At 47.1% G+C, this 15,309-nt stretch overlaps 4 protein-coding genes across 4 annotated transcripts; 3 read left to right on the top strand and 1 right to left on the bottom strand.

Annotated features, from left to right (window-relative positions):
- Window positions 1–567: 567 nt before the first annotated feature.
- N7474_010691 (uncharacterized protein) lies at window positions 568–1,713 on the top strand (the record flags this gene model as incomplete). The annotated part of the gene is made up of 4 exons (XM_057202101.1): window positions 568–643; window positions 703–1,350; window positions 1,414–1,518; window positions 1,583–1,713. 4 exons carry the CDS (start codon window positions 568–570, stop codon window positions 1,711–1,713), a joined length of 960 nt encoding a protein of 319 aa, XP_057048372.1.
- Window positions 1,714–4,028: 2,315 nt separating this feature from the next.
- N7474_010690 (uncharacterized protein) lies at window positions 4,029–5,599 on the top strand (the record flags this gene model as incomplete). Its single annotated transcript, XM_057202100.1, has 3 exons — window positions 4,029–4,086; window positions 4,137–4,505; window positions 4,599–5,599. 3 exons carry the CDS (start codon window positions 4,029–4,031, stop codon window positions 5,597–5,599), a joined length of 1,428 nt encoding a protein of 475 aa, XP_057048371.1.
- A 4,151-nt stretch (window positions 5,600–9,750) lies between these two features.
- On the top strand, window positions 9,751–10,806 carry N7474_010689 (DUF3425 domain-containing protein; the record flags this gene model as incomplete). The annotated part of the gene is made up of 1 exon (XM_057202099.1): window positions 9,751–10,806. One exon carries the CDS (start codon window positions 9,751–9,753, stop codon window positions 10,804–10,806), a length of 1,056 nt encoding a protein of 351 aa, XP_057048370.1.
- Window positions 10,807–11,999: 1,193 nt separating this feature from the next.
- Window positions 12,000–13,444, bottom strand: N7474_010688 (major facilitator superfamily domain-containing protein; the record flags this gene model as incomplete). The annotated part of the gene is made up of 5 exons (XM_057202098.1): window positions 12,000–12,051; window positions 12,099–12,177; window positions 12,231–12,324; window positions 12,375–13,247; window positions 13,304–13,444. 5 exons carry the CDS (start codon window positions 13,442–13,444, stop codon window positions 12,000–12,002), a joined length of 1,239 nt encoding a protein of 412 aa, XP_057048369.1.
- Window positions 13,445–15,309: the final 1,865 nt, after the last annotated feature.

Genomic DNA, 15,309 nt, shown 5'->3' with positions numbered 1-15,309 from the left:
TTATATGCGTCTGAAAAGGGGTAGCATTCCTCTGACAGACGGAGGTAACCTCACTGCTTAACTCTGAGGACTTGTGGTACGCTCGGATAAACCTAATCTCCAACACCTTGTTGTGATTAGATCAGAAGCTGTCAGGCGCACATGTTTCGTTGAACCAGTCTCGTAAATGCCGATCTAGCACTCATTTACCGAGACCCATGCTGACGTGATTGTGGGTCTACTATTAGCTAACTCTATGAGATCGGAATTGCTTACGGCCGACATCATGTGACTTACATTGACCCGGAATCGCGTCAGCATCTGCGCCGATAATCACATACCCGCGACTTTTTATCGTACACCAACACGTAATCATCTTTGATTCCTCCACTCTGGAAATGCTCACATGATGTTACGTTAAATGATTGTGTGCAACATATCTACGCAGTATACTCTTGGCAATCCGTAGTAGGAGCTTAAAAATGTATTTAAATGTGGCCCAATTCCAGTTTAACACAGGAACACATCAACAAAGCCTGAGATCAGACTCACCCCCTCACAATTTAAACAACTTCATACCAGGAAAATATGGCGCAGTTTGGATTCCCCACCACTTCCGACGAGGCTGCAGAAGCTCTGAGTGCGTCGATTCGCAACAAGACTAGTAAGTTTCAGTACGGATTGCCAGGCCCGGAATTGGCTGCTAAAGAGCTACTTTTTCAGTCATTATTACTGGTGTCAGCCCCGGAAGTCTCGGTGCAGATACCGCGCGCGCCCTGTTGGCCCACCAACCAGCGCAGCTGATCCTGGCGAGTAGGAGCGAAAAGAAAATCAATGAGGTCATCGCCTCTCTGGTCATACCGTCTGAGACTGTTGTCCGATCGCTCTGTCTGGACCTTTCATCTCTCAAGGCAGTTCGCGCTGCGGCTGCGCAGGTGTCAGAATGGGTAGCTTCTATTGATGGCCTGATATGCACTGCTGGTATTATGGCGACCTCGACCTACCAGACTTCCGTGGACGGCTTCGAGCTTCAGTTTGCCATCAACCACCTGGGTCACTTCCTCTTTACCAATCTACTGATTGAAAAGCTTTTGGCCGCACCAGGTGGTCCAACCGTAGTGAACTATACCAGCGAGGCGCACTCTCGCGCGGAAATGGGTTTCTTGGACGACCTATCTTATGGCAGCCATGGCGATAATTACAACAAGTGGCTAGCTTACAGCAATTCCAAGGCCTGCAACATTCTTTTCTCGGTCGGTTTGGTCCAGAGGTTTGGTGCGCGAGGCCTCCGATCCTTCGGCGTTGACCCCGGTATCATCGTGACGACTTCGTTGACGCGTAGTGTCCCACCAGAGGACTTCATCGCTCTAGGTGAGCTACGCACCCGCATGAAATATTTATTGGTACCGGCGGCGCTTACGTGTTCTTGGTTAGGCTGGGTTGATGAACAGGGCAAACTGAGCTCCGCCATAAAAACAAAGACTTCAGCAGAAGGGTCATCATCTGCGATCATTGCCGCTTTTGACAATACACTTACTAGTAAGCCTGATATCTATGAAGCTTTCATAATTATGAGAGGAAAGTTACTGAAGTTTTGATAAAGATGAAAAAGGGTATTTCGTCACCGATGGTGTTATTTCCAACATTAGCCTAAACCATGATTCCGTGGACCCAGATACGGCGAATAAGCTATGGAAACTAAGCGAGAAGTTGACAGGTCTGGTACCGGAATGATGGTGATATATGGTTCAACATCACGTGGCAGCGATAGCCCTGCTCTGATGAATCGTGGGTAGTTATAAGAACGCCAGACTGCACTGAGGGATTACTCGCTAGTTAAGCGGATAACGGACCGATACGAATACTGGTTTTATACGCATGTTGAATATATTATTGTCGCGGATGTGAGCCGCTGCTTTTTTGTAGGAATTGAATATTTATAAAGGAGTAATGCCACGCAAAGTTTTTGTTAGGGAATACGTAACATGTAGCGGCAATTTCGGTCCACGACAAGACTAGGCGTCTGCTTTTTTTACCATCTTTGAATAGTCATGTGATTACTATAAATTTCCTTCCCCAGCCACGAACAGCTCAAGTGACAATGCCACCTGAATTTCAATGCGGTGAGTGCAATTCAAATGTTGTGATCTATTACAGCTGACACTGGCTGTCATCGCGCCCCTGCCGTTGAGAGGCTGACAATCTTCTCATCTTTTTCTTACACAGAGGGAAAAGCTTTTTAACATGACTAGTTGAATCGTACCCTGCACTCTCTAAAAACAGGTGTTCCCTTTTCCTCCATGTACCTGAGGCTCCCTTTTTTCACATTTGAAGGGTAATCTTACTTTCGTAAACGTAAATGCTAAGGTGTCATTCCATATAGAATAGAGCCGACCGTGAAAGAAATAACTGGTCTTTGCCGCAGCACCACTTATCTTGTTGGGGACTGGTAACAAACAATGGACACTCTTCACCATACCTCTTCATCATGATGAAGACCTCTAATCTAGATACTTGAACCTTTTGATTTTACTTCACTAAAAAGCCGACCGATCACTTAATCAGAGTGAGAGAACCAGTCCGTTCAAGGGGACAGAATATCCTCAACCTAGCTTCCCTAAGATAGTGAAAAAGCATATTTAGAACCCCCTTCCCATCGTGGTTCAATAATTATGCAGAAGTGCGCGTCCCAAGTCACAACCCCAATTCTCCTTGACGGTACTGGATTTTTGACCGTTGAAATCTCAATAGCACAATATTGATGCACATAATTTCCAGCCAGATATGGTAACATACCAATGAGTGGGACCCGCCATATGATTGACGATACAGGCGAGGAATGGGTTCTCATATGGTCGAAGGCGAATGTATTCAACTCACCGCTCATGGTAAAGCCAGCTTGAAATTGAGTGCCAATTCCATCAGCGGATGTATTGGTTGAGTTCCAGTTTTGCAATACCAGAGAATGTATCAAGGCTCAGAAGACACTATCTACATTCGGAGACCATGCGAATGGCTTATGCTACTAAAGGCGCAGTACCAAAAGTAGCGATCCAAGCAAGTGACTGCTATAAACAACATGTATTCTCTCTTAGAAGCCCACCGGTGGCTGCAAAGAGTACTTTGAGGCGTCGGTCACAAGGTCAGCGCCAAGGAAGGCCTGCAGACTCGCGTGGATCTGATCCCCAGTCACCACTCCGAGCTGCGTGCTCTCGCTGAGCCTTATGGTAGCTCCAGCTGCCACTCTAAGCTCTTCCGCGACTTTACTGCTACCTGGGCCAGGGCGGCAAACCTTGACCGTTTCGATGTAGCCTATACTTCTGTTTTTGGCCGACTCTGACTGAATATGCTACGACTCTATATTCAAGTGAAAGTACGAAGATTGCTTTTTCAAACAATGTCCTCTCTGCTAGTGGCCCCTCATCGAACTGTGACCTTTTCGTTCCTTACGCCGTGCGGTCGCAGCCAATGCGATGATTGTCATATGGTAGCTCAAGTAAACATGAGTTACAACCACTAAACTACAGGCATTTACTACGCGGTGGACCAAAATCAGGTTGACCACTACATTCTTTTTGAATTCCATCGGCTTGGTCAAGCAATAATCTATTATCAAAGCGTAATATGACGATGTCAAGAATGCCTGTTTCGTTAGGTAGACGATGGATCTTGCCGGGCGTGTGAAAACCTTTCCGTTCTCCGTTCTCCAATATGCCAAGGATCCCTTGTGGGTCTCGAGCGCATATGTGCCCTTTATTCGAGGTCTTCAGATACTGTACTATACACATGCTACAAGAATTTCTTAACCCCTGGTGGCGCTAACTGCTTTGGGCTGCAGCTTTGGGGGGTTATTAGTCAGCAGTCTGAGAGGAGCTTTGGCCAGGCCTAGAGACTCACTAGCACCGAACGTGTCCCTGATCCCCTTTTCTCTCGCACATAAGAGCATAATCCTTTTCACCAGCCAGTCTGACTTCAGATAATTCTTCTCCTTGAGAATTAACATACTAATTATACTCATGAAACATCCCGAATACAATCCCAACGGAACAATGGGTGGCTTGGAGTCCGGACAAGCCGATGAATATTTTGAGCTCATACGTCCTGCAGGTAGTACTGCCTATTTTCTTCGATCTGAACAAACACTGATATCAATACAGGTGTAATAGAGAGCATATACAAGATCCACCATGGCCTCGGCGTCTTGTCGAACACAATTGTTTGTGCGACATATGAGCGGACCGACAATATTCACTTAACTCCGGGCATATTGTACGCAGCTCTTCCCTTAGTGGTGTCGGAGCACCCAGCCCTGGCAACAATCATTGTTGATCAGCCATCCAAGAAGAAGATTGGAGGCAAAAGGGCCTGGCAAGCACGTTTGAGAAAAATTTGTGTCAAGGATTGCGTCAGATTTGTGGATAATGCAGCTGAGCAAGAACAGTTCATTCGGTTGCTACAAGAGGAGCATGATATCTGGTTCAAAACAGAGGATAGGGCAAAACCGCTGTGGAGAGTTGTGGTTAATGGTTCGAAGATATTATTTATTTTTCATCACTCGGTCTGTGATGGCAGATCAGGTATGATATTTCACCACAGCTTGCTCACTGCACTTAACAAAGTGACCCAGGAGCAACAAGAGACCGGGCAAGACAAAAGTATATCGACTGATATCGATGTGGCAAAACATGAGATGAAGCCCGAGTCAATGGCTCTTCTCCAGGCTCTTGGCATGAGATTCAGCATATGCATTGGTCTACTGAGCTACCTCTCCTCTTTTATGGTCAAATTCTTCCTACGGAGTAGTTATACCTTCTTCAGCGATGTCATGTTCAAAGAGGGTTTACCCTCTAAAGACAGCCCAGTGCCTCTCGCGAAGCGGCCAGTCACCAAGCTGGAAAGGATGTGCCTCAACCCATCACAGCTCGCAGCAACTCTTAAAGCGTGCAGGAAACACAACACGTCAATCACCACCCTCATCGAAACACTAATTCACGTTACGCTTGCATCTGATGTTTATCCAGCGGCAAAAGTGGGTCTATCGTACCTTGCAGTTGACCTACGGCGCTTCCTGCCGACTGAGTTTTCTAACACCATGGGCAACTATGTATCAAGCCATCAAACTATTCACTGGCTGTGCAATTACCGCAGAGCTGGAGTTACATCTCCAGCTAACGATAGGCAGATTGCGCTCATGTGGGAGCTAAGCCAAAGAGCTAAAGCTGACCTTGATTCTGCCATGTTCAGGCATCAAACACCACGACCAGTGGCGAACGCTTTAGGGTTAACAGCTATTGGCGAAGACGATGAGTCTATTATGGCGGGAATATACAAAATATTAGATGTCGCTGTCACGAAGACCTTTTGCGTGTCCAGCTTGGTCGAATCAAAAAGTCAATCATCCGGGCCTTGGCAACTGAAAAGTGCTGAGTTCTCCGTGTCTGCACAAAAGTCGCAGGTGGGACCAATGCTGTATTTTGCAATGGCAAGCATGAGGGATGACCAGTGTGTAATCAATGTTAGTCATGAAGAGGGTGTACTCCAAACTGGGGTTGTTCGGAAGATTCTTGAGGGGGTGGAGAGTCGGTTAATCATGTTGCTGGAAGCTGAAAATGGTACTTAACGACTTAAATTTGGCAATGAAGATAGCTTGTGGTTAATAGTTGATTTCACTCGGTATATTACACGTGGGGCATGTGTTGTGCTGTGCGATGGCGAGCATTAGAGATGGCCAGTGTGTGTAATCAATGTCAACAGTCAAACACTTATTGGTGCGCAAGGAAATGTACCGCACTACTCATAGGAATACGTATCAAACAAAGCAGGAAGCAGACGGACAGAAAGAATCAGAAAGTGAAGACCACCGTATAACCATATTTCGGAATATGTTGCACATATTTGCAAAATGAGGTCGCCATACAACTGGCTGGTTCCTAGCGCAAGGACCATACGACGTTGCTGCCTTCAGACTTGGCTTATTACATACATCGTCCATCGGAGATCCACATGAGGAATCCGAGGGTCTAAAGCGAATCTGGGAGGGCAACCTGAATAGGAGATAAGACACACACGATACGACCCAATCGAGGGGTTTGTGTAATCCCAAAGGCCCTTAACATGAATCTATTATCCATGCTGCAACTGCTACCCTGTCTGATCGAGGACTAATCGCAGCTTTTCCAAAGAACACAATGAAAGGCCCATCATATCTCACGATTCAGAAGAATTCTCTTTGAAATACAGATAAGAGCTGTATTTGCGACCCGATGTCTGCGCTATCTGTTGTGCTTTAAAGGAACATTGATTATTCTTATCTCAGAGGCTATATATGCAACAAGGAGGTCAAGTCGATTGAAAGCCAACTTGTAATTTATATAAGCTACTCGGGAACTATTTCCAATGGTGCAGACTTGTTCCTGATCTGCGCCAGCCTCACATCACAACACTCAACCCTCCGAGCCGGCGGAGCCAGACGGACATGATGACGGCTTAAATGGACCAAAAGACCAACTTTCTCATAGCTTCGAGATTGCCATAAAATGAATTTTTGGGAGCGTAGTCTAGGTCAGGTGTTTAGTGGACCCAAAGGCGCGCATATCGGACGGAGATAGTTTGTGTATTAGAAAGACGCCAAGCTGCTCTTATCTCTGACGAGGCCACTGGTGACTAGGAATCCATATATTCTTGAATTTCACTTATGTGTTAGAATATTACCCGGAGAGCGTCGAGCGTCTCCTCGTTTCGCTCCAACCTTCCAAATAGATGAAGGCCTCTATTCAAAGTACACATCAATATACCCATGAAGACCCATATCAGCGTAAGTCAAGTGCAATTCTCACCAATTTCACCTCCTTAATGTCAATCGAATAGGATGCAAGAAGTACCTGAACAGACAGTGTAGAAGATTGTTTTGGACTGTACATTAGGAGAAAAAGAATGCCTAACGGTCCTCGGAGAAGTATAATCCGAAGGCTGTCACGTCTCGTACCTTCTTACAAATATGCTTGCATCTAGCTCATTCCTAATATATTGCGAAACACGACTGCTTCACCAACTCATGAACTGGGTATCCGCCGTTCGTATAATATGGACACTCTTTTTATGGACTGTGCCCGCTGAAGTGATTCTGCCTGCGTGCATATTTGTTAACTAAACAACGATGATTTTCACACTGCGGCTGGATTAGACTTACGGGAGAAGCCACGGAGTTTCCCGGTATTAATGGCGTATTTGTGGAAAGCTGAAATAATATATCCTGGGAATATTTTCGGCGTCATGAAAAATGGTAACAGTTTTAGCGTTATGGGTCTTATTGCAAAGCAAGAAGCAATTTGCTGTCAGCTTACTATTGAGAGCTCCGACAACAGGCGATAGAAAGAGGCGACTAAGGCCGGCTGGCAATAGATAAAATAGTAAGATCCAGACTCAAGATACATGATTTATAGCCCAAGGCAATCTAATAATGAACGGCAGCCTGGAGCAACGAGTGAGTTTTCAAAGCCCCAAAATGCCAAGACTAGGATGCCTGGTTTATTTAGTTTGGGAACTGCACTGCTACTTCCTGAGAAGCAACCACAGGTCAGAACGCACCGATGACTAGTCTAATTCTTTCAACCTTTCCCGAGTTCACATTTTCATAGGCTTCATGCCTCTAAACCGTCTGCAGCCTCTCATCCTATTGCGCCTTCTTGTATTGGCGCCAAAGCTTATAGGCTTGATTTTCAGTTACCATTCCATTCTTCCCGTTTTACTCCGATCTCGCCGTCTCCGCTTGGTTGGAGTCCCCGGCATGCTTTCGGCGCTAACAAAGTATTGGTGCAAGAGCTCCACTTGTCTATATGGATAGTGATGCCTTGCAAGCATGCACCCATAAAAGCCTCCTGGGACTGTACCCAACCTACGAGAGATGATCGAAGAGCATGGAAAGTCCACTCATGTTGTTTATGCGTGTGCATCACCTGATGATAGTTAATTCCTTTATTTTCGCAATCTTCCGCTTCTCCTGTAACAACATCCCTAAAAAGGTGTTGGTGTACTCTTGGCATTCTGGAGATGATTGAACCAGAGTTTATCTGGGTAGTTGCAATTGCAGACGCCAACCTTGGTAGGAGTCACAAAGGAACTAAGCGACACTTCCGGCATTTCGAAACGATGGATACTGTAGGGTTGCCACTTCAATTAGCTAAGTCTTATAGCATGTGTATGGTAGTTGTATTGTTATGGAGTTCTGTGGGTCACGACCCAGTGTTATAGATACAGGTCTAACCCTAATGCATGAGTAGTGCGTATCAGGGTGACAGAGCAATACCATCGGTACAGGGGATCCAACACTAAGCATTGGAACCCCGCTAACATTGGTTAGTAAGCGAGTAAGCCTGTAAGTTAATGTGAGGGCAGTTGTACTACGATGACAGGCTGCGATTGCATGCCTGATTTGTAAGGTTGTTACTGCCTCACAACTGCGCACTGATCGCACGCATGAACGCGTGTATGAGCGGGGTAAGAAGCCTGTACATAAATACCTCGCTGGCACCTGAGTTTCAGGGGCCAGCGATCAGTCTTGGAATGATGCTGAGTCGCACCCGGAACCTCCCTGCGAGTCTCTATTGCCCGAATCTGTAAAACCAACCGACCAGGTGTATCGTGAGATAACCCTGACAGTTAAGCGAGGGAGCCACCCCAAAACACCAGAGTAAAGCGATAAACTACAACTTTATATCCCAGCAACAGTATCGTCCCCTAAAACCTTCTTATTACTCATGTTTTTCATACCACGTCTAGCATATTCTAAAAGTCCCGAAAGGGTTTAGGTTATAATGATTGGGAGATATAGCTTTAGAAGCTCAAGAGTTTAGATTACAGTGTATTTTTACTAGATGTTGTGAAATCAGAGTCAGACTCTGTATTCGTACTTTGAAAAGTCAGATACGAAAAGCAAAGTAGCATGATCTATCGGCTGTTGAGCTATGGTATTTTGGGGCGCCTCACTTGCTTACCCGCCACAACAACTAGGTAACTTACCTAACGTGGAGCGGCGGGGCCCCCGGATTTGTAAGCGGGTGGCGCTATCTCCATTGGCATCTTGCAGCGCAACCGCCGATCAAGCCTCAACTCTGTCCTAAAAGTTCAGAAGCCTTACTCGATCAAAGACCTCGTCGGCGGGGCTGGCCTGGTGGATTTTTCTAGACCTGGCTCCTCTCATCGTCCGGAAGGACAAGATGCAACGCAACCAAAAGCAGACGATGGAAGAGCGGGGTACGCAAAGTGCCAGCGTTCGTTATCGTGGTCGAAGTCAGGAAGATCATGGCATTTCTTCGGAGCTTGATGCAAACTCATCCAAGAGATCCTCGTCGGAAAACCGTCGATTGCAAAACCGCAAAGCCCAAAGAGCATACCGCAAGTCTTGTGTGCGATAACTCAAATCAGGATCTTATACTGATAGAATTTTAAAGGCGATAGAAAGAGAAATCGGTTGGAGCAGCTCGAGAAAATTGTGGCCACTATCGGGGAGCGATCTATCCAGGCGCCACTGGATCAACAACCGGCTCCAACAGAGCCACTGCCTCAAGACTCAGGCGCCCTTCCGAGAACACGATACCGCGAAGTGGTTCACCAGCTTCCCCAAAGATCCCCTCCCCGCTCGTAAATGGGTTGAATACTGTGAACGATTTTGATCTTGGCACATCCATCAACAATATTTGGTGCGAATGGCCAGCTTTCTGTGCTACCACAGACTCGGGCCTCTCATTCGACGGTAACCTTCATTCTCTATCTATGGCGCCGATGGCCGAGTCGGCATCAGATGCGCCTATAATCACACCTGAGTCGGTTGATGACATTATGCCTACCAACAACTTTGCAGAAGGCATTTTAACTGCGGTCAAGAGCATAAACACGGTAACTGGTCGCCAAAAGTTAGGGCCAGAAATTAGTGACATTCATGGCGCAAACAAGGATCTACAAGAGTCAGATGGTTTGTATGGTCAATTAATCTTTGTATACCGGCCCAGTGGGAAAATTTTGGCCGTCAGACCTGAACGAATTCGCAGATACATATCTTCACTTATGCCAAATTTACGCCATCAGCTTTTGGAGTCGGCAAAGACTGGTGGATTTGGATTTATAGACCAAATCATCGCGGGCCTGGAGACTCCTGAGGGGAGTTCGCCATCGACGGGCACTAGTCCAAATCACTCATCTGCAGCATTTCGTCAGAATGGATCCCCGTGGTTCACACCTGAAATGGCGGAATCCTTTTCCCCGTATACGAACACACTTCGTATCTCACGACTCTCATATTTTTCTGCTTTGTTCGCAAATTTCAGCGCCCTCGGTTTCGATTTCTCTGTATTCCTCGACGAAAATAGCATCTCGCCCTATTGCACAGACAATCTGTCTTCGCCTGAAGGATTCAAAGACACTCCTGTTAATCTTCGACCTTTGTTGTGCCAGTTGACCGTTCCACACCATCCGTACTTGGATACCTTGCCATTTCCAACTTTCCGGCAGAGGGCACTTGCCGCGTTGTCTACGGACCCTCCGTTGTTGAATGAAGATGACCTCTGTGTTGATCTCATGTTGAAAGACGGCCTGGTGTGCTGGGGATCCATTGGAGGCGGTGGCATGGACAGAGGGAGCCCGTGGGAAAGCCGAAGCTGGGAGGCAAAAGGATGGTTTCTCCGGAAATGGTGGTGGCTTGTGGGGGGCGAGGACGAAGAGATGTGGAGCGTGTCTCGATGGTGGGCATCGCAACGGGGTGAAAAGGTTTCCGCGGGCCATCGAGAAAATCCGCCAGACCTACCATCAGGTGATATAATTGTTATTAAATAGATGTGACGTTTAAGTATGTTCTTTGGGGTATACACTTACTTTCGCAACATGCCAGGCAGCCTCCAGCCTCGCAGCGTATTTAGGGGAATAATTGCTTATTTTTTCTTTTGACGGTAAAGAGGAGCCCGGTACACTACACTGACTCCAAGTTATTGAAATTCTTATATAGAGGCTTCGGACGCTAATCTCGACGACGCGGCTTTATTCATAATCTTCGCCAGCTTCTTATCGCAAAATATTATCGGTGGTAGATCTTCTGGACCTCTTGGTTCGTTAAAAGCACTACCAACAGTGAAAACTCTCTAATTGTAATCTTAAACTCTCTCCAAATAAAGATGGCCGTTTTGCCTCTGAGCTTTGATATGGTCCGCCACATAACGAAGAAAGACTTACTGTGGCAATGGGAATGGCGGGGCCTTGGACGGATGGCTCCTGCTGGGCCGCTGGCAAATATACAGACCATATGTCAAGGTGGTCTCCTCCACCTTGCCCGGTTGCCTCGCTGAAATTCATAATTCTGAAAGGAGCTGAACTGCATGCGGATCAGTATCGAATGATCGCTAGTGAGTCCTAATGGGGACACTCTCTTTACTGCCTCGCAGAACTTGCGAACGCCCACATCCGAGCAGGTTTGCTGAGCGTATCATCTACGCAAGATACAGGGGTGCCTGGCATTGGCATCCCAACGACCCGATATATGGTTCGCTTTAACAATCAAGCATAGGCTACTGCGGTCCACAATTACCCGACGTTTGAACGAACTAGTAGTAATACGAGACTGACCAATCTGTGGTTTGGGTTCGCCGTACATCGTACGCACACGGGGTTTGATCTGGAAGGCGCGAAAGCGCGAGGCATTGATTCTCTTCAACAAAGATCAAAGCATAAGCCGACCTTTTCTTTTAAGAACAACTACGGAGAAGGAGCGTGGACCTCAGGCCTTATAAACTAACAATCGTGGCATCCACTGATATATTTTCTGCATCAGGTCCTCGACAATCTTGTTATAATTAGCTCGCCCAAATTCTTGCCGAGAGTAGCTAATATGGCGTGCAACATATGTCCCAACCTAGAATCTCTGTGCTCGTACCCTTGGCCTGAGAAACAGAGACTATTGTGAAATGGTGAACGCTTCCAGCTAACCATACCACCTCCTAGCGTGGTTAGGTTCCTTCCCCGAGCTACGTGGCATTCTAGCACGTGACAACGTATCCGCTGAGCTGCATGGCCCAGTGTATTGTTGGGCTTTCCAGATTCTTATCAAGCACATGCAAATCGTCGCCCCCATGTACAAAGAAGCAGTGAACATTTGGGTGTTGAGATATCCGTCCCGTCCCGTTTGCCGAAGTTTGAGCGCAATTGGCTCAGCAACTAGGAAATATTTAGTAGGAATTCAATACGTGACAAAGAGAATAGCAAAATACCCGCCGCAGGTCCGGCACAAGCAAGCCACATTATAGAAAGACAGGATGGGAGACCAGGCAGTGCCACGATTTCGGCCGCAACGGGCCCTCCCAGCTAATCTCCGTCAGCACTGTCATGTTTGAGGGGGGCCACTTTTTGCGTACAGTCCATATTCCACCGAAGAAAATGCCAGTAAGCACTGCAAATGCAATAACTGCCCCATAACTTGCAACAAAGGGCCACATTAGAAAACACAAGATGGTGGTTATGAATGACATCAAAGCAGCCATATTTAATGGGCCTATGATGTCGCTGATCTTTCCCATCCCTGGGCGGCCAATGATCTGGCCGATATTAAGAGCAGCAGTGATGAGAGATCCTTGCTGCGCCTTCAAGCCGATGGTTCTCGAAAAATTATCCAGTGAAAACAAGACAGAAGTGAACCCCATGACGTTCAGTGCACTCCAAATTAGAAAGCACCAGTATTGCCATTGTGTGAACAGCTGTAGCTGAAACATAGTCGGCGTTGTTCCAACATCCCTATTTCGATCTCGGATCAAGAGTCCGCAGATTGTGTTGACAAAGAACTGAACAATTGCCAGAATGCGATAGGACCAGGAGATTCCATATTTTTGTATCATTGTTTGGACAGCGAGCGAATATATGAGACCTCCGGTGCCACTTCCACTAGCTGCGATTCCACTAGCAAGGCCCCGACGGCGGAGAAACCACTGAGGGATAATACCTACGGTAGATAGGTATTGTAAACCAAGACCTAGCCCAAAGCAGACCCCTTGGCTAAGGAATAGATGCCAGGTCTGCTTGCAAAAGGATGCACCGACGAGGGCAGCGGTTTCAAAAGCCACCCCGCAGAGTAACGTGACATTCATGCCAAATCGGTTCGTAATAGCAGAGGCTAGGGGTCCGGTAATAAGGGCAGTCGCGGTGATGAGACCTCCAATGAACGCATATTCTAGAGGCGTTGCCCCAGGGAACTCAGACGCGGAGAGATAATATGAAAGGAAAACACCGTAACTCTGCAAAGGCCACAGATTAGTGGACACTGGTGCAGATTTTGAGTAGACTTCCTCACACTCGCAATACCCCAATGATGAGCATTGTTCAGGAAAACGCAGAAAACACAGACCCAGCCATATCCTCCATCTGGGATTTTGCTAATTGTAGATAACTGCTCAGCAGTTGATATTTCGGGGTCCGATTCCCTGCCCCTCATGCCCTCAGTGTTGAAAATGGAGCGAAATGATGAGGAGAGTCAATCCAGGGCAATAAAGCTGGTATTTCGCGGGCAGATAAAAAACTTGGTACATTGATGAGCTAGCACTCCCTTAAATAGAGAATCGGCGAGCTTACAGCGTTGTAAATTTTAATTAACCCTGGCGTTAAATTGACCTTACATTTCATAGTCTACTTCCGCTAATACCCCAGGATGCCAAGACCTTTCCGTTTTAGTCGCGTATTGCCGGGCATTAGTGGCATCATTCCGGCCTTGAGGTCCAAATTTCACCCCCTAGAGATTGGTGCTGCTTCTCAAAAAGACATGAAGGGTTTTGGGCGTTGGTGTTTTGTTTGTTTGGTAGTACCATCTTGAGTCGTACATAGGATGCTGCGGTTATTGTCGCCATTAAAAGCTCCCTTCTTCCATGGGCTCCATTATTACCACATACCGAAATAGTTATGCTATATTTTTGAAGGTCTTGAGTGACTTGGTTCCAACTGAGGCTCGATCGGCTGTGAGCGGAGTTTCTAACATGGCTGCTGCTCCTCGTACTGTGTACAGGACGCCTCACACACGTGCCTTAGTGGGGGTTGCAAGTTCTCGGATTTACTACGGAAACCGGCTCAGGTCTACATATCAAGAGCCTAGCTGGTATGTGGTGGTATCTTAATTGATATGCAGTACCACGAGCTAGGGATTCTGAACTTGTAGGTCGATCTTGAAAACCCCTTCCGAATGCCACGTCATTGCCCCTCGCCTATGGTAGTGTCTCTCACGACAGCCTGCTTCAGAAAATGGTAATCGTATACTCGGAGCACTAGCATTCATATGGCCGAAGACACTTTCGATCAAGTTCCGCCTGTCGACAAGCCAATCTATGGGCGAGAACGGATACCTCGGTCTTTGACCCCAAAAAGCGCGCTCGTGTCGCTTAGTGTATACCTGAGAGTTTGATCCGCAATACATGCCGCTATCTCTACAGAGGCATGCTGTACCGGCGACGAGAACAGCCAAGCGCTACTGGTTAGAACCCGGACTGGAATTTCACCACCACAGTGGAAAAGCAGTGGCGGGGGCAAGCGTCTATCTCCAAACGTTACGAGGTTTGGTTGACTCAACGTGGTTGGAGGGAAGACAGACGTGCTCCGTTATTGTTACGCACAAGTTCTATCGAGCTGTTAATACCATGCAGTTCCTCGTTGGAGTGTGGGTAAGGTGCCAGCCTATGGCCATTAGTAGAAAGAACGTTCGCACAGTTATCCATCCGCACGTGGGCATCTAGAAGTAGGCCGCATGCTTGGCCAGTGCAGGACGCACAACGACCGCAGCTGAAGGATTTGAGCACAGAGCTGCACTGAATACCAATGGTAATTCGCATAAATCGGGTCACAACCAAGTCCTAATGAGGAACTGAAGGAAAAGTCTTTCAAATCTGAAGACGTACATTGTAGAGTGAGTATAGTAAGTATTGTAAAGATTTTGCTTTCGCAACTGCCGCAGTAGAGCCTGGCGGGTATTATTTCTCCAAAATGCCAAGGCTTCGCAACTCACCCCATGGCGGTTCGGCGTGTTAGGACAATTATGGAACGATGGAAGTTGGAGATCATGAGAGCGACGCCCAATAAGTGGAATCTATCTATATCTCTGCTTCATCGGTTATAGGCCAGGTTCAATAGCGACAAGCCTTCTTCGCATGTACATATCGCATGTACATATGCAAGTGTCAGTGCTAGCCAGTTGCGGAACGTTTCCATTTGTTGGAGCTTAAGCCACCCCGCAACCGGGGAGCATTACTCTAACTCTGCGCCACCCACCGTTAGTTGACGAGATTTCCCCGAAAAATCGTTTTCGGAGAGAAGCGC

Source organism: Penicillium riverlandense (assembly GCF_028828495.1).
Source record: "Penicillium riverlandense strain IBT 135883 chromosome Unknown utg000009l_segment0_segment0, whole genome shotgun sequence".
Lineage (NCBI taxonomy): Eukaryota > Fungi > Ascomycota > Eurotiomycetes > Eurotiales > Aspergillaceae > Penicillium > Penicillium riverlandense.
The sequence above is the reverse complement of the archived record's forward strand: the minus strand, read 5'-3'. Positions and strand labels throughout refer to the sequence as shown.